The sequence below is a fragment of the Gossypium raimondii genome, chromosome 8 (assembly GCF_025698545.1).
Source record: "Gossypium raimondii isolate GPD5lz chromosome 8, ASM2569854v1, whole genome shotgun sequence".
NCBI lineage: Eukaryota > Viridiplantae > Streptophyta > Magnoliopsida > Malvales > Malvaceae > Gossypium > Gossypium raimondii.
This window is the reverse complement of record NC_068572.1, coordinates 32,675,250-32,701,843: the sequence shown is the minus strand read 5'-3', so window position 1 is coordinate 32,701,843 and position 26,594 is coordinate 32,675,250. Positions and strand designations below refer to the sequence as shown.

General features: G+C 35.5%; 2 protein-coding genes across 5 annotated transcripts; one reads left to right on the top strand and one right to left on the bottom strand.

Moving 5' to 3' along the window:
- The first annotated feature begins 18,955 nt into the window (after positions 1-18,955).
- On the top strand, positions 18,956-23,060 carry LOC105791241 (polyadenylate-binding protein-interacting protein 10). 3 transcript variants are annotated; one of them, XR_008198650.1, is made up of 12 exons: positions 18,972-19,097; positions 19,227-19,788; positions 19,890-20,000; positions 20,083-20,127; positions 20,241-20,313; positions 20,401-20,513; positions 20,633-20,692; positions 20,789-20,836; positions 20,932-21,000; positions 22,550-22,611; positions 22,687-22,823; positions 22,890-23,060. XR_008198650.1 is itself a non-coding variant. In XM_012619227.2 (11 exons), the coding sequence occupies exons 2-11, from the start codon at positions 19,279-19,281 to the stop codon at positions 22,742-22,744; spliced, it is 1,149 nt and encodes a 382-aa protein (XP_012474681.1). In that variant the 5' UTR covers positions 18,956-19,097; positions 19,261-19,278; the 3' UTR covers positions 22,745-23,060. The 3 variants fall into 3 exon arrangements, 2 of the variants coding, with proteins under 2 accessions (XP_012474681.1, XP_012474680.1); XM_012619227.2 differs by having other exon boundaries at positions 18,956-19,097; positions 19,261-19,788; positions 22,687-23,060; XM_012619226.2 differs by having other exon boundaries at positions 18,973-19,097; positions 22,687-23,060.
- An 830-nt stretch (positions 23,061-23,890) lies between these two features.
- On the bottom strand, positions 23,891-25,866 carry LOC105791242 (uncharacterized). Of its 2 annotated transcripts, none has more exons than XM_012619228.2 (5): positions 25,255-25,866; positions 25,039-25,174; positions 24,758-24,890; positions 24,612-24,645; positions 23,891-24,370 (listed from the first exon to the last, which is right to left on the bottom strand). In XM_012619228.2, exons 1-5 carry the CDS (start codon positions 25,471-25,473, stop codon positions 24,071-24,073), a joined length of 822 nt encoding a protein of 273 aa, XP_012474682.1. In that variant the 5' UTR covers positions 25,474-25,866; the 3' UTR covers positions 23,891-24,070. The 2 variants fall into 2 exon arrangements, with proteins under 2 accessions (XP_012474682.1, XP_012474683.1); XM_012619229.2 differs by having other exon boundaries at positions 24,758-24,884.
- Between the last annotated feature and the right edge of the window lie 728 nt (positions 25,867-26,594).

The window sequence follows — 26,594 nt, the reverse complement described above, 5'->3', positions numbered from 1 at the left end:
TGAATTATTATAGATCGAGATTTGAATCAACTGGTAGATAATCGAGAAACAAGATAAATTTTGGATTAGTCTCTGACACCTTGTTTGTTACGGTTTTCCCAGCTAAGTTCATATGGAACTTATTGTATTTTCTTATTATGAATGAATTGTGTGTTTATATATATTAATTATATATATAATGGTAAATTTAATTACTTTTGGCATCAAATCAAATGGATTAAATCGTAAAATATTAAATACTTGATAAATATGAAAAGATACATGACATCAAATAAATGTGGGAATTTTATGTGGTTGGATAGTATGTATATGATGATGTTGTAGGTTTGAAATAATACAAAATTAGTAAAAGAACTCGTATGAATTTAATAAACGATTTAGGTATGAATGGAAAGTCATTAGGGTTCTAAAAAAGAAAAATGGGAATTGTGAATAAAGATTTATTCGATGGCTAAGATCCAGCATAAATTGTGAATTCTTGATAGCTTGAGTGAGCAACATGGAATTATTATTTTGCAATCCGCTATGGCTGAGATCTAACATAAGTTGTGGATTCTCGACAGCTTGAGTGAGTAGCATCGAATCATTATTTAGCGATGGTTGAGATCGAGCATGTCTTACAGATTCTCGACAGCTTGTGTGAGCAAACAAAATTATGCTATATCCATGGCTAAGATTCAGCACATGTTGTAGATTCTTGACAGCTTGAGTGAGTAGCAGCGAATAAAGCTTCTATAAGTAAACTAGCTTTATAGTTTGTGGAAGTAAATTAGTTTTGTGTATCCGAATATGATAATCTAGTTCATCAGGTTAATAGTATAAAAAGAAAGCATATATGTGTGATGGTATATGCCATATAACTAAAAGTGGATATAATTGATTGAACTAATATACATGGTGAATATGTATTGATACTTTTAATTGAGTAGCATTGATTCAATTATCTTTGAACAAATTGAGAAATTATGTAAATTACATATGCTATACTCACCTTATTTCGTGAACTATAAAAACATAAAAGGTAAATTGTGATTAAATGGAAAAATGAAATGGTTGTATATGTGATTATAACTTGAGTTCTTATTTTGCCAATTGAACATGTTATGAATTGATTCATATGATTATGATTTGAATACTTTGGTGTTGATATGAAATGGAACTAACGTAATGATGTATTGTTGAATTGTACATGAAAGTGTAAGATGCCAAAGAGATTCTATGTTTAAATTTCAATGTGTTGTATATTACTTAATTGTTGGTATATCAAGGTAAGATAAGTAAACTTCATATAGACTTAGTAAACAATAAAAGTACTTACTTCTTGTTTCTCATTTCCTTCTATAGGTCATTTCATGGAACGCGTCGGTCGGATTAACCTAGAGTTCACACTAGGACTAAAATGAAAATCTTTCAAATTTGATGTAAATTTTTATAATTATTATTTTTAGAGGACAGTAGAAGGATGAAATTGAAATCAAATTACAAAACTGGGCTTAAATGTGAAAGATATGATAGTTTCGATTTTAAGGACTAAATTGAATAAAATACAAAAATTTAGGGAAATTGTGTAAAAAAATTAAGTTCTCATATGCCTTAAATAAACTGTTACAAAATAATTGGAATTGATAATTTGAAATGAATTACTGTATAGATAAATATTTGAACCAACCGGTAGATAATCAAGGAAAAGATAAAATTATAGATTAGTCCTTGACATTTCTATTGTTGTTGTTTGCCCCTGGTAAGTTCATATGGGACTTGTTTTGTAACACCCTAAACCCGGCCTAGACACTATGGCCGAATCTGGGAATGTTACGAAGAAGGGTTTTGAAACCAATCTTAACATGTTAAATTTCTCGTATTAGTTGTTATTAGAAGAGTCTATATTTTAGGAAAAAAATTATTATACTATTTAGTGTAACCCTTATTTATTTGTCTTTTTAAGAAAAACGTAACTTTGCAGCGGAAGTTTGAAAGTCGTAATATTTAAAAATCGAGCTTGTATTTTCAAAAGCATATGTTTGCGTAAAACCGTGATTTTGTCAAACATCGCAGTATACAAATAAAATACACATCCAAAACCAAAATTAAAACAAACAGTCCAGAGAGTCCCAACATTACAAAACTCTCAAGAAAATCTAGAAAATTAATTAAATTATTAACTAAAAACGATTTCCATACTAGTGGTCAGCGCTGAGCCTCCGTCGTACCAACCCGACTATTATTGAGGATTACCTAAACAGATCAGACAAATGGATTTGAGTTTTCAGAACTCAGTGTGTAACTCAACTGACATACATGCATATAAATACAAATTTCTCATATAGCATATCAGATACAGACATAAGTCTTTAGCATAAGAAGATAATAATAGAGTCATACAGATATGCAAATTCCTACCCTCATCCTCTATACACCAACTCTGACCATTCCAACACACCACGCGAGGTATAAAACACCCACTCATCCCTACATACTACATACTGTCTATACGACACTTATTAGAATAGTTGCAGCCAAGCTCCAAGTATATCGGTGAAATGTCGCCTCACAGAATACTTCCTCCACATATACAAATCTCATCCCCAATATACATATATGGATAACAGGTAAACAGATATAACAAAATTTATATGTCCTACATACTCATATACATATATCATACATATTTATACAAAACAGTCAAATTATACATATTAGTTTTCTCAATACCCAAAATAGTAGCAGATTTCATGCATTAGGGTTTGGTTTGCCCTTACCGACCCTACAGAAGGCCCACAATCGATCGGAACGGCGTGTGTGACCCTTGAGAAAATTTTAAAATTTTAAGCCCACATGCTCGTGTGGCCCACACGCCCAATTTGGCTCTGCCCGTGTGGCCCACACGCCCAATTTGGCTCTGCCCGTGTGGGCTCACACACTCAAATCGGCCTAGGTCACACGGCCACACATACTCCCGTCACACGACCGTGTGTTGCATACGACTGACCACACGACTAGGCACACGTCCGTGTGGCGTCAGCAGGCCACTTTTTCGGCTTTCTTCGAACCTCATTTTCTCGTGTTAACACCTGGTTTGTTTTTTATGCAGAAGCAATCTCAAGACCACCAGAACCTAAAAATTGACAATACATGCCTCAAAATCCGTCTTTAATTCCTAATTAAGTCGAACTAAAGATATTGACTAAAACGAAATTCAAGTGTTCATCACTTACCCAACTTCTAGAAAGATTTCGCTACTATGATTCAGCAAGAGGAGAGTTTCGTTCCTCACGATTCACTGCTGCTAATAACCCAAAATCAATATTAATGAAAAATACAACATCAATTAAGAATAACTTTAGCAAACTACCCCTAACCTGAGCAAAACCTCACTACTTCTACTTACCAAGCCGCACGAAGAGACTAGAAATCCGATACACCACGATTGGAATGAAAAAATTACAGCAGAAATTAAGAGGAAAAAAAAGAAATTTCGATAGAGAGGAAATAAACAAAACGTTAGCAAGAGGTGAAAAGAAAAAAGTGACATTAGAAGGAATTTGAGAAGAGAGAGAAAATCAAAAATTAAATAAAATGGTCAATATCTTAACTCCCCACTAACGACCACATGCCCCACTAACCCACACCTTGATCCTCATCTAACTATCTCAGAGTTTCACTTTCATCGAATCTCTATCACACAATCGAAGTAAAAATTAACATTCGCGCTCGTATGAGGATCTGAACACGAGACCTTAAGACAAGCTCACATTTTACCACTCAAACTAGCAAGCTCATTCTGACATGAGTTTACTGAAGATAAAATTTAAGCCTAATCGCCAAGGAATAGGCTAGGGTCAAAAATAGCTTATTTTCCCAAAAGTGAGACTTGAACCCAATACCTTACACATACATCTAGAACACTTAGCCACTGAATCAACTACTTAATTGTGACAGAAGTCATAGAACAAAATTAAATAATTTAGGGCCTTACAACTCTACCCCCTAAGAGAAATTTCACCTCAAAATTTACCTGATCCGAACAGATGAGGATATTGCTGACGTATCGAGTCCTCAGGTTCCCATGTGGCTTTCTTAGTGTCATGATTCCACCACAGAACCTTAACTAAAGAATAGACTTATTCCTCAGAATCTTTATATCTCGATCTAAAATCTGAATCTGCTCCTCCTCAAATGTCAAATCCGGTCCAACCGCAACCTCCTCAACAAAAAAAACAACGTGAGATGGGCCAGACCAATACTGCCTCAATATAGAGACGTGAAACACATCATGGATACGATCTAACTTTAGAGGTAACTCCAACCGATAGGCAACTGATCCCATACGCTTTAGAATTCGATACGGCTCAATGAACTTAGGGCTCAACTTGCCCTTACGTCTGAACTGTAGAACCTTCTTCCACGGAGATACTTTAAAAAACACGTAATCCCCCACAGAGTACTCAATGTCCCTCCTTTTTAGATCTACATAGGACTTTTGTCTATCAGAAGTCGCATTAAGATGATCATGAATCATTCTGACTTTATCCTCAGTCTCAAAAACAAACCCAGGACCCAAAACCCATCGTTTACCCAACTCAGTCCAACATAGTGGAGTACAACACTTAACGACAATATAGAGCCTCGTAAGCTGTCATCTGAATGCTAAATTGAAAACTATTGTTGTAGGCGAACTCAGCTAACGAAAGAAAATCCTCCCAACTCCCTCGAAAATCAATCACACAAATCTGAAGCATATCCTCTAGTATTTGAATCACCCTCTCAGATTGACATCGGTCTGAGGATAGAATGCAGTACTGAAGTCCAATCTCGAACCCAAAGCCTCATGAAGCTTTTTTTGGAACCAAGAAGTGAAACAATGATCCTTATATGAAATTATCAAAACCGGAAGCCTGTGAAGTCTCACAATCTCAAAACATAAAGCTTGGCTAACTTCTATAGTGAATAATTTGTCCGAACCAGAATGAAATGGGCGGAATTGGTCAACCGATCCACGATGACCTATATAGAATCCTTTTTAATAGATCTTAAAGGTAACCCACTAACGAAGTCCATAGTTACACGTTCTCATTTCTATAAGGGAATCTTAACAGGTTGGAGCAAACCCGAAGGTAACTGGTGCTCAGCCTTAACTTGTTGGCACGTCAGACAACGAGAAACAAAATTTGTTACCTCTCATTTCAAACCTGCCCACCAGTACAGTTCACAGATGTCCCAATACATCTTATTTCCACCGGGATGCATAGCATAAGGGCTACTATACGCTTCCCTCAGAATAGACTGTCTCAAATCGGAGTCGTTCAATATACAAATTCGTCCTCGGAAGATAGAACCCCATCATTATTTATCCCAAAATTAGACATACTGTCATTCTCAACCTGACGAAAACACAGAACCAGAGAATCATCCCTCAACTGTTTATCCCGAATCTGACTAACCCAAGTCGGCTTAACTTGTAACTCGGCTAATAGACTCCCATCTACAAACATACTGAGGCAAGTAAACATCACCCTCAAATAAGACATGACTCTACGACTAAGAGTATTGGCCTTACCAGGATGATACTCTATCGTGCAGTCATAATCTTTAAGTAGCTCAATCCATCTACGCTGCCTAAGATTCAACTCCTTTTGAGCAAAGAAGTACTTGAGACTCTTGTGATTGGTGTAGAAGATGCACCTCTCACTATACAGATAGTACCTCCAAATTTTTAGGGCAAAAACCACGGTAACTAACTTGAGATCATGCGTCGGATAATTCCTCTCGTATGACTTAAGCTGTCGGGACACATAAGCCACAACCTTACCATCTTCCATCAGTACGCACTCCAAATTGACGTGTGACACATCACTATAAACCACGAACTCCTTACCTGATTTAGGCTGTATCGGAATAGGAGCCTAACTCAGAACATACTTGAGCTTCTCAAAGCTCGATTGTTGAGCACCAATATAGACAAAAGGAACGTTCTTGTGTAGAAGCTTAGTTAGACGAGCAGCAATCAACGAGAACCCCTCAATGGACCTCTGATAATAACCCAAAAGACCCAAAACATTGCAAATCTCAAAAATATTCTTAGGTTGTTTCCAATCAAGTGCAACCTCAATCTTTCTAGGATCAACCCGGATCCCCTCAACAGAAACCACGTGCCCGAGAAACGTTACTTCTCTTAACTAGAATTCACACTTGCTCAACTTAGTGTAGAGTTGTTTCTTTCTGAGTATCTGAAGAACTACTCTAAGATGCTCATCATGCCCATCCTCGGTCTTAGAATACACCAGAACATCATCGATAAAGACAACGATGAACTGATCCAAAAATGGCAGGAAAACCCGATTCATCATATCCATGAACGCAGTCGGAGCATTTGTCAAACCAAAGGGCATGAGAACTTGTAATGCCCATAACGATTCCTAGAAGCCGTCTTGTGAACATCAGCTTCCTTAACCTTAAGTTGATGATACCCAGAGCGGAGATCTATCTTAGAGAATACTGAAGTCCTACGAAACTGATCAAATAGGTCATCGATCCTCGAAAGTAGGTACTTATTCTTCACAGTTAACTTATTCAACTGCCGGTAGTCGATACACATCCTCATGGTACCGTCTTTTTTCTTAAGAAACAAAATCAGTACCCCCCACAGAGACACAGTAGGACGGATGAAATTACAATCTAGAAGCTCTTGAAGCTGATCTTTTAGCTCCGTAAGCTCTTTCGGTGTCATTCTATAAGGAGCGATGGATACCAGAGCTGTACCCGGTAAAAGCTCAATGCTAAACTCAACTTCCAGATTCAGAGGTAAACCCAGTAACTCCTCAGAAAAATTGTAGAAATTCCCTCATAGTTTTAATGTTCCCAACAGAATAGCCCCCAGAAACTGAAACACTTACATAGGTCAGATATGCCTCACACCCTATTCGAACTAATTTTTCGACCTCAAGAGCAGAGATCACATTAGATAAGTAATCCCGATGCTCGCTAATCACAACAACTTCCACATCATCCTCGGTTCTCAGAACTACCCTTTTAGTCGCGTAATCCAAATTGATTTGGTGCTCTACTAGCCAATCCATACCCAAAATCAAATCGAACTCCCTAAACGGTAGCTCCATCAGATTTGTCAGAAACATAACCCCTTGTACTTCCAACAGTACATTCTTATACAATCTGTTTGCCTGAACCGGTTGACCTAACGGACTCAATACAGAAATCTCACCAAAAGTACTCTAGAGATAGAACTAGCTATATAGGAGTGTGTTGACCCTATATCAAAAATAAGGGACATCAAAAATAAGGAACGTACCCGTAATCACATCAGAGACGTTTCTACCCTCATGATGTCGAGCAGCATAAACCAGCGCAGGCTACCTTGCCTCAGTCTAATTAGCACATCTGCCTGGAGCTCTCTATCATTTGCCCAAACCATTACCACGCTTGGCCGGACCACAGCCCCTAGGTGGTTGTTGTACTGCCCTTTGAGGCTGAACAAATCCTGAAATTGAAGCTTTCATCAGATCAAAATACTGTGGGCACTCTCTAATACGATAATCCATCGACCCACAATGCTAACATCCCCCAAATCTCCTCCAACACTCGCCCGAATGACACCTACCACAGTCACTGCATGACTGAACCACAATAGGAGCAATCGAAACTCCCACTCTAGAAGGCCCGTCAGGTTTGGCCCGTTTCTTAGGCCTCTGAGCAGAATTAGAGGGCTTCGAGTCCCTCTTATTCTTGCCTCTCTCGTGATCCATGTTCTGGCGTTCAATGCGCTTAATCTCTTCGGTGATCTTCGCATTGTCTACCAAAACGGCGAACTCTCGCTCTATTTGTGGAGTAATCAGTACTCTCAGATTATCCTTTAGACCATCCTCAAACTGAACACACTTTTCGTACTCAGATACCACTATCCCTCAAGCGTAACGGTTCGGTTTTAGAAATTTGACCTCATACTCAGCCACAGTCTTATCTCCTTGGGTGAGATTCATAAACTCACGTCTACGAGCACCCACATAACTCACTTTCACATACTTCCCCTGGAAGGCAGTCTTGAAATAATCTCAACTAAGATGATCCGGTTGAGTACCCTCCTAAACTGATAACCACCACTGGTATACCTCATCGCAAAGCAAAAAAACTGTACCATTCAGATTCTGCTTATCAGAATTACTATTTTATCTACATTACAAAATTTTATGTATCAATTCTAGTGTTTATTAGCAAGTGTTTTATGCTTCAATCATTTAGCAAAAATTTTAGAAGTCTTTCAGAAGTTTTAGACTTTAACTAACTCATTATAGTTTCAGGCTGTTCTAACTATAGTATTTCTAAGTTTAGAAATACTTACAAGATCAACGCCAGAGACTCGGTGTACTATATACTTTACTAAAAAAGAAACAAACTTTGCCTAAAAACTAATTCTTTTACAAATACAATTTTGAACTCAAAATTCAAAAGTCGAGTTTTATAACCTGACTCTAATACCACTAAATGTAACACCCTAAACCTGGCCTAGACGTAAAATTCAAAGGTTGAGTTTTACAACCTGGCTCTGATACCACTAAATGTAACACCCTAAATCCAACCTAGACGCTATGGCTGAATCTAGGAATGTTACGAAGAAGGGTTTTGAAACCAATCTTAACATGTTAGATTTATCATATTAGTTGTTATTAGAAGATTATATATTTTAGGAAAATATTTTATTATACTTTTTAATGTAATCCTCATTTGTTTGTCTTTGTAAGTAAAATATAACTTTGCCGCGAAATTTTGAAAGTCGTAATATTTGAAAATTGAGCTTGTATTTTCAAAAGCATTTGTTTGCGTAAAATCGTGGTTTTGTCAAACATCGCAGTATAAAAATAAAAAACACATCGAAAACCAAAATTAAAACAAAACATGCCAGAGAGTCCCAACATTACAAAACTCTCAAGAAAATCTAGAAAATTAATTAAATTATTAACTAAAAACGGTTTCCATACTAGTGGTCACCACTGAGCTTCCGTCGCACTGACCAGCCTATGCTTGAGAATTACCTAAACAGATTAGACAAATGGATGTGAGTTTTTAAAAATTAGTGTGTAACTCAACGGACATACATGTATATAAATACAAATTTCTCATGTAGCAGATCAGATACAGACATAAGTCCTTAGCAGAATCAGATAATAACAGAGTCATACTGATACGTAAATTCCTACCCTCATCCTCTACACACCAACTCTGTAACACCCCTAACCCCTCTCCGTCGTCGGATTAGGGTCACGAGCATTACTAACGAATCAAACAATTAATTCAGTCATAATCAACATATAAACTAACAAATAACATTATAATATGCAAGGGTAAGTCACAAATCTAATACTTTCATGCTAGATTCTTATACATTCAAATAATAAATTATGCTATGTATTTCTAAACTTAGACTTCCACTATCTACACTCTTATCACTATTTATCCTTTCTAGAATGTCAGAATTCGGATACATATAAGATTATTCCAATTATTAGCATCAGAGCATTAACCCATGCTCTGTCTATGATTATCTTTTTAATTTATCTTTGATGATGTTAGTGAAATGCACTTAATTTAGGTTTGCTAATCTACCTCAATTCAAAGTAAAAGTTACTCTTACAGCCCCTATTACGGGTCTGCGGGATCCTAAAAATAGTTTTAAAAAATAAGCAGGGATTAATTTGAAATAAATCTGGAAGTTTAGGAAATAATTACAAAAAATTTAATTGTAGGGGTCACGCGACCGTGTCGGCATTCGAAGTAGGGACACATGGCCGTGTCCCAGCCCCATGTTCGTGCCCGTGTAACTCACAGACTTGGGTCACACGGCCAAGCCACATGCCTATGTGCCAGGCCGTGTACCCTTCGAAATGGCCTCGCATACCCGTGTGCTAGCCATGTATCTAACACGGCCAAGTCCCATTCCAGTGTGTCTAGCCGTGTGGACCTAAATTGTGCCTTCAACCATAAGTTTACCATTCCTACTTGCTTGGGCATTAAGAAACTCAAAAACCGTTCATTTAACCTATTCAAAACACAATCAAACACACTCAAATCATGCCAAAACAATCATCTTAAGTGCCTAACAATGTACCCTCATTAGTACTACATTTATATCATCAAAACATATTGTTAATGCATCATTCAAATCCAAATTATAAACATACTAAAATCACTCCATTTAGCCTAGTTCATAACCACCTAAGCATCAACTAAAATTCACAAACACCTAACCTATCTTGGTTCAATCCAACATATCATATTATGGTATCAAACACAAACACATGATTACATATACACCAACCAACATTACACCTATAGCTCTATTTACAATCTATCCACAAAATAATTATCAACTGAACTTCCTAGGTACATGCCAACACAAAAGATAAACATAAACACATTTGAGAATGGGATTGTTGCTGGATGTTGAATCGGTGTTCAAAAGTGAAGTACCTAACCTGCGCACGGAAAATAAAACCGTACGTTGAGTAAAACTCAGTGATGTTTCTATAATCCAAACAATTAAGAATATAATGATACAAAAATGCATAGTTCGAATTATTTGAACATAATATTGTCCAATGTTATATTTTCCATATACCATTATTTCAATTTCACATGCTATCATATATGTTTTGTTTAGCAAATATCTCAATATACATTTCTAGCTATATAAATAGCTTTTCACACATCAATCACATTTCATTTAAACAATAGCATTATCCATTCCAGAATCAATTCATGAGTATATAACCGATATATTCCATGTATTTACAACATATTTCACATTCTATTTTCAATTCACTATATCACTTCCATTTCTCATACCATGCTATTTCAATATCAATTATATAACTTTATTATTTATTCACCCCTATTAACACGACTTGGACTCGGACGGATACACAGATCCAACCAACACACCAATTTGGCACCAAATGCCTCATCGGATAAATCTGAAGTAGTAACTGTACCCAACGCTATATAAATTGACACCCAATGTTTCATCGGTTAAACCGAAGTAAATTGGCACCCAGTGCGTCATCGACTCGAAGTCAAAGAAATCCTTAAACTCTTCCTATCCTATGGCATGCCATCTATATCCGACTCAGCTCGTTACAGTTAATAGGGTTTAATTTCACATTTCAAATACAACCAATATCCAATTATCATATTTGTACATATATTCGTTTCAATTCAAATAATCAATACATTCATAATGTATGTAACAATTTAATCCATTTTAATCAACTATCAAAATGTCAAATACTCACTTCACACACTAACCAAATGAATTAAATCAAATTACAATAACTGACAACTAGGTTCGGATTTATAGAAATATAAACCATGGATTTCGAGCTATTCGACGTCGATTTTATCCTTTCCCTTTTTAGTCAAAGATTTCGGTACGACGTTAGCTACGAAATTAAAACAATTAAATCACATCAATATTGCACATTTCAACTTTACATTAAATTTAAATATTCACACTATATTTTGCTTATTCTTCAATTTAGTCCCTAAACCAAGACTAATTTTAACCTTCACAATTAACTTCATATTTTTATACTAATTTCACTCTAGACCACATTTAGCTTCCTCTTTTCCAATTCGACCCCATAATTTTAAATTTTTCACAATTTAGTCCTATTGCTCAAATTTTACAATTTGTTCTACAATTTAATTCTTTTTCCATTTCTAGCTTAAAAATCTATCAATTTAATCCCTAATACTAAAACTATTTAATTATAACAACATTGAAAATCTTAATCAATGCCAAAATTATAACATGTGTTGGGTACCCCTAAGTACCAGGATTCCAAAAATATAAAGATTATAAGAAAATGGACTAAATTGACTAACCAATTGAACTTTGAAAGTCTAAAACCCTTATGTGCCGTCCAAGCTTTTTCTTCTTTCTTTTTGTTTTCGAAATTGCATGCGAAAAAGAATGTTCATTCTCTTTCATGCCAATTTCTTCTTATTCATTTCATTTTACTTTAATTTTAATTATTATTATAACTATTATTATTTTATAACCCATACATATAAATATTATTTTCTTTGATTAATTATAACACATATATATTTCTCATTACATATAATAAGCTATATATACGTTAACATATAAAAATATAAAGCATTATTAATGCCGTCCATTACCCAATATAGAGTTATAATTACCACTTTAATCCCTCAGTTGATTTTTAATCTATAATTCAACTTTCACCCTATACGCGATTTAGTCCTTATACTGAATAACTTTTAATTCATGTAAATTCACTTAATCGAAACTTAATTAACTATACAACTAACTTTATAAATATTTTCTAAAAATACCTACGAGTCTGATTTACGGGAACGAAGTTTCGGGATGTACTTTCCAACACCCCTGACTATAGGGTCGTTACAAACTCCAACTATCCCAACACACCACGTGGGGTATAAAACACCCACCATCCCTACACACCACATAGTGTCAATAAGACACTTATCAGAATAGTTTGTAGTCAAGCTGCAGTGCGAAATGTCGCCTCACAGAATACTTCCTCCATATATACAAATCCCACCACATATATAGATACGGATAACAGATAAATAGATATAACAGAATTAGCATGTCCCGCATACTCATATATAGATATCATACATATTTATACAAAAAAATCAAATCATACATATCGATATTTTCAATTTTTAAAACAGTCTATCAGAATAGCAGATTTCATGCATTAGGGTTTGGTTTGCCCTTACCAACCCTATGGAAGGCCCACATTCGATCGAAATGACGTGTGCGCCCTTAGGGAAAATTTCAAAATTTTAGGCCCGTATGTCCATGTGGTCCACACACCCAATTTGGCCCTACCCGTGTGGCCCACACGCCTGTGTGGTATGCCTGTGTGGGCCCATATGCCCAAATCAGCCTAGGCTGTGTGACCCACATAGCTACACATACTCTCGTCACAAGGTCGTGTGTCACACACGGCCAACCACACGACGAGGCACACGCTTGTGTGACGTCGACAGACCACTTTTTTACTTTCGTCGAACCTCATTTTCTCCTATTTTCGTTACACACCTGGTTCATTTTTGATGCGAAAGGAATCTCGAGATCACCAAAACCTAAAAATTGACAATACATGCCTCAAAATCTGTCTTTAATCCCTAATTAAACTGAACTAAAAAAATTGACTAAAATGAAATTCAATCATTCATCACTTACCCAACTTTTAGAAAGATTCCACTACTACGATTCTACAAGAGGAGAGTTTCGTTCCTCACAATTCACTATTGCCAATAACCCAAAATCAATATTAACGTAAAAGACAACATCAGTTAAGGACAGCTTTAGCAAACTACCCCTAACTCGAGCAAAACCTTACTACCACTACTTACCAAGCCACACGAAGAGACCAAAAATTTGAAATACTGTGATTTGAATGAAAAAAAATTACAATAGAAATTAAGAGAAAAAGAAAAAAAATTTGATAAAGAGGAAACAGAGAAAACATCAAGAAGAGGAGAAAAGCAGAACTTGATGTCAGAAGGAATTTGATAAGAGAGAGAAAAATTTTAAAAATGGTCAATATCCTAACTCCCCACTAAACCACAAATTGATCCTCATCTAACAACATCAGAGTTTCACTTCCATCGAATCTCTATCACACAACCGAAGTAAAAATTAACATTCACACTCGTATGGGGATTCGAACACGAGACTCTAGGGCAAGCTCACATCTTACCACTCAAACCAGCAGACTCATTCTAACATGAGTTTACTGAAGATAAAATTTAAGCTCAATCGCCAAGGAATAGGCTAAGGTCAAAATAGCTTATTTTCCCAAAAGTGGGACTTGAACCCAAGACCTCACACACACCTACAAAACACTTAGCCATTGAAGCAGCTACTTAATTGTGACAAAATTCACAGAAACAAAATTAAATAATTTAGGGCGTTACATATTTTATTAATTCATACTATGTTTTTGTTATATTGCATAATTTTCTAGTTGTATTATCGTGATTATAATGTTTTGGCATCAAATGGACTCAGTCATAAAATATGAATTAAATAATAAATTTGAATAGGTATATGCTATTGAATGGATGTGATCAACTATGTAATTGAATAGTATGTAGGTGATGATGTTATAAGGTTTAAAATGTATATAGATTGTTATTCGATATATGAAAAGTGTGTATACGGTAATAGGATTGAAATGATACAAAAGCTGTAACAATGCTTGAATGAATTTGGTAAACGATAAGAATATGAATGGCATACCATTAAGGTTAAAAAAGAAATCAAGTGTTGGTCAGGGATTCCTTTATCATCTAGCATGTGTTGCGGATTCTCGACAGCTCGAGTGAGCAACATTTAATAAAGTTACAAAAGTAAACATGACCTACAACGCAAATATCACAGCTTGTGTGAGCAAATCAAATTATTCTTTGTCAATGGCTGAAATCCAGTACATGTTGCAGATTCTCGGCAGCTTGAGTGAACAGCATCAATTAAATTATGTCTGAGTAAATCAACTTTACAGTTTATGGAAGTAAATTAGTCCCGTGTAATCAAATTTAAATTTCTATAGTTCTCTAGATAGAAAACAAAAATTAAATGGTAATGAAATGATTAAATGTGAATTCCATTGATGTGTTCTAGGATAAAACAAGGTTAAACAGTAAGACGTAAAGTAATTTGGTTGTACATGCATATGAATTTAAATTGTAACACCTTGCTCGGCATAATCCTTATTGGTGGTATGTGTGGGTAGATTGTTGGCTAAAGTATAAGCCAATAAAGGTTATTTTATGCCCTATCTACTAGGTTAAGATAATGTTGGTTGTCACGCCATGATTGGCAGATTGTTTGACTAATCTGGTAAGTTTGTAAAGACTTGGTTGAAACTTCATCTTATGGCAAAGTATAGGTTATTGATCTATACGTCTTGGCGTGGTCGTTGTAAAAAATCTAACAATCAACGGATTCTCTTGGTAAGCCTTATATTAGTGGATCTTTCTATTAGTATCTATCAATGGCAGATTGTTAGGTCATGGACCCAATATTTTCCTTTATAAGCACGTGGGCATATTGTTCAGTTTTAGTTAGTTTCTTGTTAAGACCAAGTTGAAAATTAACTAGAGTGCAATGGGTGTTTAAAGTAGGATTTGTCTAGAAATTATTATGTCAGCCACAAAAAGAGTGTTGAGTCAGCTTTCCATGGTTGGCCACGTGTAGGGTTATTGTGAGAGCTATGTGAGCTATAAATAGCGGTATGGCTATTGTAGTAAGGGTTCTTCTTCTTTTCTTTCTTCTGCCTTGTGTTTATTTTGGTACCTCGAGAAAAGAAGGAATAACCTTGTCAGAGAAGAGCCAACGAGTATCAAGTAAGAGTTGTGGAGTGTAGCAAAAGCCTTATGGTGTAACCAACTACTTGGGGATCTTATGTGAGTATTTAGTTTGTAATAGTCGTCTGTAAGTGTCCTCTAAGTCTTTGTATACTGTCAAGTTCTAGTTGTCATAATTACAGTTTATGAATTCAGGTGAAATCGTCCTTGTAGAATATGTAAGTTGTTGCATGTAATCATCTGCATGGGCATGTAAGTGACAGGAAATAGACACGGCTTTCTTTGTGTGCTAACTCGGTATCCAAATATGATAAGCCATTGGTAGGGCATGTTAGTTGCTAACTAGATTAGCATATGTGTTGGGTTTCTGATAGGGCATGTTAGTTGCTAACCAACTTGGTGATATAACTGCTACCATCGGTAGGGCACGTTAGTTGTTAACCATGGCAAAAAGTCCTAAACTTATGGGATCACACATGTGTTTGAAATAACGTAGAACATGATATATGTTCTGACGTGTTAAGATGAGATTCGAGGTTAGCACAAGAAAGGACTAGAATAATAGTAAAAAAAATATAAATATGGATTTGTTGCATGTTATGTACATCTAAAAAGAGGATTGAGATGCTGAATAGGAATGTTTGATAATGTAATTAAAGTGTATGATAATATTGCATGATAAGTAGTAAATCTTAATCCTATTATTGTGTTGTGTACGTAGCATATCTGTTAAGTTGTTGTGCTTGGCATACAATATCTGCCTTAGTGAAAGTGAATTTGGTACACGTGTAAATACCAGTCAAGCAAAATATCTGAAATGATAAGGGTAGGAGTTGGTAGAAATCATGTTCATTAGGGGAAGTATCTATCCTGTTGATGTTAAGGAAACTATTCTCTGGGAATTTAAGGGCGAAAGGTATTCGCTTGGTAATAGAGTCCGCTTGAGGATACTATCCTCCAAGGATAGGTATTCACTATTGATATATGTATGAAGGTATACCCCCAAATATCTCTGCGTGTAGAATGTTAACTTAATAATTTATATGTATGTATATATATACATGTTGTGCTATCCTTGCTCATGTAACTTCATTGGAAAGGGTTAAGCATTTTTAATCTTGGAGCTTAGTAAGTTCTTTTGAAATTACTTTCTTTCTTTCCTTTTTCTAGGTAGTACCTCGACGTATAAGGCTTGTAGACGGGACTCAGCCAGATAAAGTGACCTTTGTTGTGAGCCTACCTTATGTTTGTTTTGTAACATTCATATACTATCGTTTGAGGCGGGCCTGTAGCTTTGTTTTGTGATCAACATTTGTAATAAGTTACATCTTTCGCCAAATCAATGTTTTAAAGAGAATGTTTGTGTGCTCTTAAAGTATAGGTTAAACCTTTGTAAATTATGGTTTGTGAGATATCTTTTAATCGTATACACCAAACTGATTTAAACTATATTTAACTACCAGTGATCCACTAGAAAGTTTTGAATGGAAAAAAACCCATCTTGCGTTTTATATAACCCTGTGAACTTTTATAAGGCTTCTGCCAAATATTTGTCTGAAACTGTTTTACTTGGCGTATAATTGATTTGATTATTTTGTAATTGTTATACTAGGGTTTATGCCAAATTCGAGGTATACGCCAATACCTCATCATTTTTAAAAGCTTCAAGTATTTTTGTCAAATTCATTTGGCTTTTAAGTTGTGACACATCATTCTCGGATCCGGTAATCGAGTCAGGTGTGGGTGTTACATAAATCCTATGATCTTGTTATATGATGTACTAACCTACAAGTTGTCTTGTGGAATGATTTATGAATACATATAAAAAAGGATGCCAAAGATATGACATGTCGTACCTTTATGTTTCAATTACTTGAATTGTTAATGACAATGCAAGTTAAGTTAATCTATTATGAACTTAGTAAGCATACGAAATGCTTACTTGGTTACGATCTGTTTTGTAGTTATTTTTTTGCGAAACGTGACGATCGGATTACACCAAAACTCATACTATCAAGCCTTCGATTCGATAGCCTTTAATCATTCTAGACCCGATTATGTGGCATGTTTATAGGCTTTGATGTTAATAAGTGTTTGTTTTGGTTGATGATAAAATGGCCTATATGTAATGTTAATTTTGAATGTTCATATGATATGCATATAAGACTTGAAAGGTATAAATGTTTATTTGGATGTGTTTACAACTTGTGCCAAGTATGTGGTTGGTTTTGTATGCCCTATTTGAATGCTTTAAATGAGTAAAACAACATTATGGTACACAATAGTTGAAACTCTTAAATGTTCAAAATTGAATGTATAAATGGTTGGGTTAATGTGATAAGAATGGAATGGATTTGTACCAATTAACTTGACTAGTTTGTAATGCTTATATAATCTTGTTGTGAAATGGTGCCATTGAGATATATAGGTTAGATGATTAGGGATTGTTATATGATTTGTTTTGGTATGCTTTGAACAGATTTTTAGATTACCAAAATGTATTTTGAGATTACATTTTAAGGATTGAATTTGGGACATGTACCAAATGACATATTTTTACACCACACCGGCTGATACACATTCGTGTGTCACACACGGGCCAGTGACATGGCTGTGTGTTCACTAGAATTTAGAAAGCATTTGTACAACACGGTTCCCGCTTGTCACATGGGCTGGCCACACGCCAGTTTAAGTACTGTAGATTTGGTCATGTAGATTTCACATGGTCTTAGTTGGTTACACGACCCAACCACACGGTCATGTGACTTTTGATGAAGTTTTACATTTTGATCCACACAACTTCAAAGAGTTACACGACCAGGATGCATGGCCATGTGACCCATGTTTTGCATGATTGTCTTTGTCATTTGAAAATGTTGTAATTTAATCTTTGTTTGTTCCCGAGTCAACTTTAGAGCTCACGTTATAAGACTCGAAAAAAGTTTTAAATGGTGTTTCATGATTAAATTGATTAAAGTTATTGAATATTTTTTACTATTTTTTTTATAAAAAATATTTTTTACTGTTAATCGTTTATGATTTTTCCGTTTTGTACTGTAGCATCTCGTAACTCGATTCCGACGATGGGGATGAGTGAAGAGTGTTACATAATCACACTTTATTGTTAAAAAACACTTTTCCACTGTACCATGACAATAAAAATTCCATGACATTTATCAATTCATTTTATGCAAATTTGAAGTCAAAATCACTTTCTTATCAATCAAGATCACATTTCTAGCCATGGTCTTTCACACATTAAAACACATAACAAATTCAACTATTTATTTCTGTAACCATTCAAACTTGTAATTGTGTTATTAATGGAAAAGTCAATAGATCCAAGAGTACTCACTTCTTTGGATGTCAAAAATAAAAACAAAGCTTCTTTTTGTTGTCTCAACACTTGAATCCACTTAATCATTTAATAAACTTTCACATACCAGATACCTCAAATAACTAAAGTTAGATTTGCAACATAAACCCTCAAAATATTGCACAGAGTTAGATTTTCATATACAACTTTTACCTATTTCAACCAGAATTATATTTAATTTGTACATTAATTTTTTATAAATTACATAAAGTTAACATATAAAAAAATAAAAGTGAAAGAAAAAGTTGTCCTTTTTAATTGTTTCCTTTCTACATAAAGTGACGATATTTGGGATGGATTTGGTTTTTACTTCGATGTAAGCCCTTTCAGACAAGGGAAGGTACGTTGCCCTTCTAATACCAACTATAGCTGCTGCTTCGTTTTTTTTTTTTTTTTTCAATTCTGGGCTTAGTTTTCCGGATCATCAATAAGGCAGAACCTTAAAGATGGTTTCTTTGTTTATTTACAGAAGAATCTGAAAAAAGAAAAACGTTTTTTTATAGAGGAGTTTCCATTTGATCATGGCGGTTGCTGAGAACGCTGGGGCGAAAATTGGGTCGGCGGGACAGAATTTGGAAAACACTGTAGCGTCGGTAAACGCTCCAGACAAATCAAAACCCAGAACTGATTCCGCGACTGATGCTAAAGAAGCCAACTTTCAACAGTTAAATCCAGCAGCAGCTGCCATCAACGATGGCGATAGCAATAGTAAGATGCAAAATGGGTTTAATAAGAAGAATCAGCAGCAGATGCTGACAAAGACGGCTGGGTGTAATGAGTTTAGCAATATGGAAAATGGGGGTGATGGTGAAATTTTCAACAATCATATGAATAATTTGGTCGAGATTTTGTCCAAGCTTAACCCTCTGGCTGAGGAATTTGTGCCTCCTTCCCTTGCTAATCATCATCATAATCTTAATGATAACCAAAATCAAAATAAAGGGCATTTGGAAAATGGCTTTGGATATAGTACTGACAGTTTTGTAGTATACACTAATTCTGGCAACACCAATGGACATACTAATAGAAGAGTATGTTGCTACTTTCTGCTTCTTTGGAGTTCTTCATAATCCTTATAACAATTATATATATATATATGTTTTGTTGATTTCTCCGTTCTTTTATAATTCAGAAGAGGAATAACTTTAGCCAAGGGAAGAGAAGGTTGAATGGTAGGACCAATATGGCACAGCAAGAGGATGTAATTAGGAAGACCGTTTATGTATCTGATATTGATCTACAGGTGACATTTTACAGTTTTTTGCCTCGGTTTTACTTTTTCTGCACTGATATCTCACTGATTTATTATGTTTATTGTTGTATAGGTTACCGAGGAGCTTCTTGCTGGTCTCTTTCTGAGCTGTGGACCGGTGCTTCTCTTTGCTTCCTTCTTCTGTTTAGTACAAAATTTGCAATTTTTATTTCAAATTTTGTAGTGATGGATTATTAACCTAAAATAACGTTCTGTTATTTTGGCCAAAAGGTTGTTGATTGTCGCATATGTGGTGATCCTAACTCTGTTCTCCGCTTTGCCTTTGTTGAGTTCTATAATGAAGGTATCATAGAAGTCTTTTGCCTGTCCCAGGAAGTAAGCATTGACATGTACTTCATTTTATGGTATTGACAGTTCAATGTTCTTGTAGAGGATGCTAGGGCTGCTTTGAATTTGTCTGGGACTATTCTTGGTTATTACCCTGTAAGAGTGCTGCCTTCCAAGACTGCAATTGCACCTGTTAATCCAACCTTTTTACCGAGGGTAAAGCATAGATATGATGAATGATCTTTATTAACAGTTGTATATGAAACTGAATCAGAATCATGTTTTATTTGTTTTCATCTGTAATTAATTGACTTCAAATGTTTTATGCTCTTAAGTCTGAGGATGAGCGGGAGATGTGCGCAAGGACTATTTATTGTACAAACATAGACAAGAAGGTAGTTTCTAATGTCCACTATTTCTAGAATGGCTTTATGCCTGTGTGATCAATTGCCAGAGCAATAATTTATGGCTTGTTTGGTCAATTGATACAGGTTACTCAAGCTGATGTCAAACTCTTCTTTGAATCAGTTTGTGGGGAGGTTTGTAGTTTTTCATGTGACCTCTCTTACAAATGCTGCTTTTCTCATAACAGTTTTTATGATCCTTTGCCAAACATTTTTTTTCTTTTTGGTAGGTTCAATGCATGAGGATATTGGGAGACTACCATCATTCATCTCGTATTGCTTTTGTTGAGTTTACAATGGTATTTACTCTCTGTGTTTATTTAATGAGACTATTGCAAGATCTATTTCTGTGGTGTAAGATGAGGTTACTTGTTTCTCCAATTGAGAAAAATTCTGTACGATTTAGCATAACCCCAAAGCTTATTTATTCTCTGATGAAAAATAGCATGGCTTATTCCTTTTCTACATTATCTAGCTACTTCTTAGATGAATAATTTACCAAGCCTTACCTGTTTCTTTAAGCTTTTCATTGATGGATTATTGACCTTAAGTTCTCATTTGATGAACTAAGTGTTAAGAGTGGGAGAGCTCTCTTGGCTTCTCCTCTTTTAGTTTTGTCATTCATGTATCCTTTCTTGGGATGTGAACTATATTGGATAAACATTGTCAAATTGAACTATGGAAGTTGATTTAGGAGAACCAAATTGTGGAAATGACTGGTTCTGTAACAGTAGTCCCAATCCTCTTGTTGCTCCCTTCTCTCTTTACTGAATCTCTTGGACTGATGGATTGGGAAGATATTGTCTTTTTGCGAGGCTATGATCATTCATAGTGCATTTGCAGCCATAGTTGCAAGGCTATAAGAGCAGTTAATGATTGTGGCTCATGATCCATGAGTTATTCGTATTAAGGAGTGTGAAATAACGAGCTTGTACTCAAGTTTTGTGGAAGCATGAACAAAGCTCTATGGAACCTTTATTGACTGAGTGAAGGATGGTTAATGTGTTGCAACTAGATGTTTTCTGCAATTCGCAGGTTTATAAATATCTACCTTTCTTTTGTCTATCCTGATTGCTACCTAGGACTGGGGAAGTCATGTGGACTTGGGACTCACTTAAATCTCGATTTTTATATGCGGTGTTGTTGGAAGCTAATTTGTAATGACAAACCTAGTCAGAGGATGCAATCAGGATGTTGTGCTTCTTTTGTCTTGTGATGTACTCTCAATATCTTATGCTGGCAGCTAGACTGGCTGATTGTCTATTTGGTTGAGAGCGTGTCTGCTTTGTACTTGTCTAGTTTATATTCAGTACTACAGCCATTTATTGCATCATACACTTGGTTGGTTTGCATTTTCTTTAACTGAGGAACTTATTGATTGTTGTGTTTCCACAAGACGAACAATTTTCTATGTTGTTGCCAATTTTGACGATGAGTAAATGCTCTTCCCTTCATTTTCCTCTTGACCATTTCGTATAATTTTGGTTGAGAACTTGTGATTCGGTAGTCGAGCAAAAGTGTGAAGATAAGTGCTTGATAAAATTGTGTTATAAGTGATATAATCTACTAGATTATTCCTGAGTGTTGTTTCTGCTGCTCTGCATGTTCAAAGAAGCATAGTTAAACTAGGATCTAAGCTGTTACGTTATCATTCCCTTATTGCCCCTCCCCTATCCACTTTATTGCTAAAAATTTTGGGGTCACCAATCTGCTGTAGCTGTTTAGCGTAAGTCATTTCCGCAATTACTTACAGAGTAGAACTACCAAAATGTGTCTACATGCATTGTTTGTAGATTTTATGCTGCCGCATGCTTTCTGGAGTTCCTCATAAGTTTTCCATTCTTGCAGGCAGAAAGTGCAATCGCAGCTCTCAACTGCAGTGGTGCAGTTCTGGGATCATTGCCCATAAGGTTGGTTTATAGACATCAGACTTTGGGTAGTTAAATTCAAATTCTTCCCTAATTTTATGTGCGTTGCAAATGCAGAGTAAGCCCATCAAAGACGCCTATTCAACCCCGTGCTCTACTCCCTGCGATGAACTAATCACCCTTTCTTGTTTCTTCCTTTTTGGAATGATCAACCGCCAACATATACATACTTAGCTACAGCAAGTACATTCAAGGTACTTTTGACGTTAATGTTATCATACAGAGTTCCACATCTTAGTCGGTATCTTTGTTACTTATAGGGGGTCGGATTTCTTTAGCTTGCAGAGAGTTGGATGGGGATTTTGAGGATATGAATGTTAATTTCATATTGTAATTCACTCCTAGCTAGGGGTGATCCCTAAAGACAGATTGTACAACTATAGTTTAATACTGTTTCTAATGCTATTAATGATTTGATTCTGCTGATTCAATGTTTAATGGTATAATTAGGCAAGCTATGTTATCAGTATTTTTTTTTTATGTCCGTGACCAACATTGAGCAAGAATTGCAACAAAAGCGTCACAAATTAATTTTAGTTTTGGAATTGGCTACATGCCGAAAGGCATGGAAATTTTGAACTAATAAATAATAATGTGGTTTCTTGTCTTTTTCACCTGAATCAGATCCTTTAAATGATAATCTTTGCAAGGAATTTAACAATAATTTTCTTTCTCTTTTTTTTGGGGGGGAGAGGGGGTAAATGATAGTGCTTCATATCAACCACAAAAATGGATTAGGCAATGCCACCTACTTATTTGAAAAGTTGGGATTTGCCTTTTTCCGGTGAAATGTGGGCCAATCGTCCTCTTTCCACTGGCGGGATTTGCTGTACAACGGTGTTTTTTTATACGCGGAGAAATTGAGTAAAATTAATTCTATATGCACAATAATGTGATACTCTATGATTATTTTAATTGTGTGTGTGTGTGTGCATATTCTTGGATTCCCGACATGCTTCATGAATTCCGGAAGCCGAATATGCAAAATGATTGACAATGGAAAAAGGAAAAATAATGCCCAACGAATGTGTTACTTTTTTCTCTTTTTAAACATGCGACAGAGAAAGACAGTGACTCCACAATATAACTGCAATGCCAAGGAAGGGTATGATGAACTGACAAGCCAAGCAAACCCCCAACTTGTCTGTCTTCCACAGTTCTTCAGACCCAGTTTTGCTTTTTTAGATAAGAAAACTTAGAATCCTATGATTTTATGTTCATTTCATACAAATTTATATATATTGCCATAAGAAGACAGACATTGTAGGGATCATTTTGAGACATAAAATTTAAGAAAAAAAGTGTTTCCAGAAAGTGGTGAAAGTGTAAATTGTGGCCTGTCAAATTGATGTACATCCAACTAACAAAGCTAAAAATGGTTAAGTTCCTTTGTCTGTATCCATGTTACTATTGACCCTAGTTATGATATTCTAACTTCCAATTAGGCTGATGAATTTTGCGCAGAGGTGGTAGTCCCTGGCGATGTGGCAGGTGCGGCAGAGGCTGAGGGAGCAAGGGTTAAGTTCCCAAATGGTCGGTATTGCTGAGCCAAATGTGGATAGTGAGTTATTTTGGGGTGTTGACTTTGGTTGCTATGCCCATGCCCATGCCCATGCCCATGCCCATGCCCATGCTGGGGATAGAATGGGAAGTAACCCATGTAGACTCCAGCGGATCCTGACGCCCCACTGCTACTGTAATGGGATGAGAACGCTTGCCCTCCATATACATTGTAATAGCTCTGCAAATAACATTCACCAATTTCAAATCACTACATTGCTTTTACATTTTTGTAATGTTTCATCTTAGACAACAAAATCAAGGATTCATGTTACAAGTTGGCAACAATAACCATATAAAAAACAATGCATTCATGTATTTGTGTCATGTTTGTATTACCTTTTGATCACACATTTTATGTTCAATTGTTAGGCCTATTATATGTATGAAGGTATAATATAAGATGATAACAAGAGACTAACCATTGGAGACATATTTTGCGTGTAGCCAGGATACCTGAATGTTCAAAAGACAATCATTTTTAGAACATTGAACCACCTACGGAAACAAGAAATTAACACAATTTAAGCAAGGCAGAGAGATTATGAAATCCGATCTATCTACCCACCCGTAAGCCGAATAAGGAAATGCGTATTGCGGAATGAATTGACGGTAAAATGCCGGAGTAGCAGCAACGGATGGTGCCATGACTCGAGGTGGTGGTGCTGGTGCGGATGGGCTAAATTTCTCAATCCCTGCAACTTATGCCAAACATACGAAAACTGATCATAAAGCAATAAATACGATTACAGCAATTAAGGTGACGGAAATTAAGCAGCAAAATATGGGAGAGAAAAAATATAATCTAACAGCCATATTTTGATTTGATGTAAATGGGTGAATACTGACCAGAGTGAGAAGCAGAAGATAGACGATTCTTTTGAGCACCAAGCGATGCAAGATTACAGTTTGCTCTTCTTCCATCAATCACAGGAAATGGATTATAGCAAGCCCTCAAAGCCGAATCAACATCCTTAAACGTCACCTACATATACCATAATAATCAAACCCTTGACTTTGAACAGGAAAAGAAGAAGAAGAAGATATGATGGAGGGGGAGCTTACAAAGCCGTAACCTTTTGATCTTCCAGTAGTTTTGTCATTAATGACAACAGCTTCTAGTATTTCTCCGAACTGCTCGAAATAACGTTTGAGGGTATCAGTTTTGGTCTCCCAAGCCAAACCTCCGACAAAGATCTTGGTGTAAGTGGTGTCACCAAACCCTGTGCCATTGCCCTGATCACCCCCACCCCCACCCACCTTATGTTGCCCTGCTTCAGACATGGATTAACAATCGATCCCAACAAACACACCCAACCCCAGGGAAGCAAGAATCAGCACCTAAAAAGGGCAAAAGAGGAGACAAGGCGAAGAACACAGACGTTGGCTGACAAAAATATTATCAATCTTCTTAGAACAACCTCAATCAATATGGTTTTTTTTCTTGTTCTTTCTTTTCTATCCAAACCTTATACTAGATTTCCGCTGCCAACTCACCTTAAGATTCCCTAACAAAGATACCCTAGACGAGAAAGTTATCACTGTTTCGAGGTTCGAAAAATTGAGTTAATAGGAGAAAAAAACAGAAGAGAAAAGCCTACCCAACACCCCAAAGGTTGCCAAGAGAATGAAAATAGGAAAACGACCTTGTAAGATTATTGAAGATTTTATTTGGCATGTACTGATGATTAACAAAACAAGGTAAAAAAAGAAAAAGAAAAAAAAGAAGAGAGATAAAAGGGAAATTTCCAATGAAATACAACGAACTAACCTATTATTTCCAATTTTTTAAAAAAAGAAATTTGATATATACTTTATAATGGGTCCAACGTTACGTGCCTTGCTGTATCCAACTCTTCATCTTTCTTCTCTCCTAATCTCCCTTTATTTTGTTTATGCATATATTCCTTTTCCATATAATCTAATCACTAAATATTAATGTATGTATACATATACATATACAATACTATTTGAGGAATATAATCCCACGATGTAGGGTTATGCTTTTGATAGATTAAAATAAAGATTTTCTAAAATAAAAAAATTATTAAAATTTATAATTATAGAATTATATTATTTTAAGTAACTTTAGAATACAATCAACTAATAAATTAAATTATTAGTATAAAGGAAAAATTACTATTTTAATTAATAATTCAACTAACAACCTTAAATTACTCTTATTTAATTAGTTTAAATTGGAAGGTATAATATTATGAATAATAAATAGAGGAATAAGTGATGAAAATAGCATAAATATTTAGTAAGGCTTGTAGTTGTGTTTTTTAATTTCGGCTAATATGATATATTTTTAAAAGTTATGTGATTATAGTATCGGACCCATGTATAGAAAGAGAATATTAATGTATACGAAAATATAACAACAAATACCTTAATGAAAATGT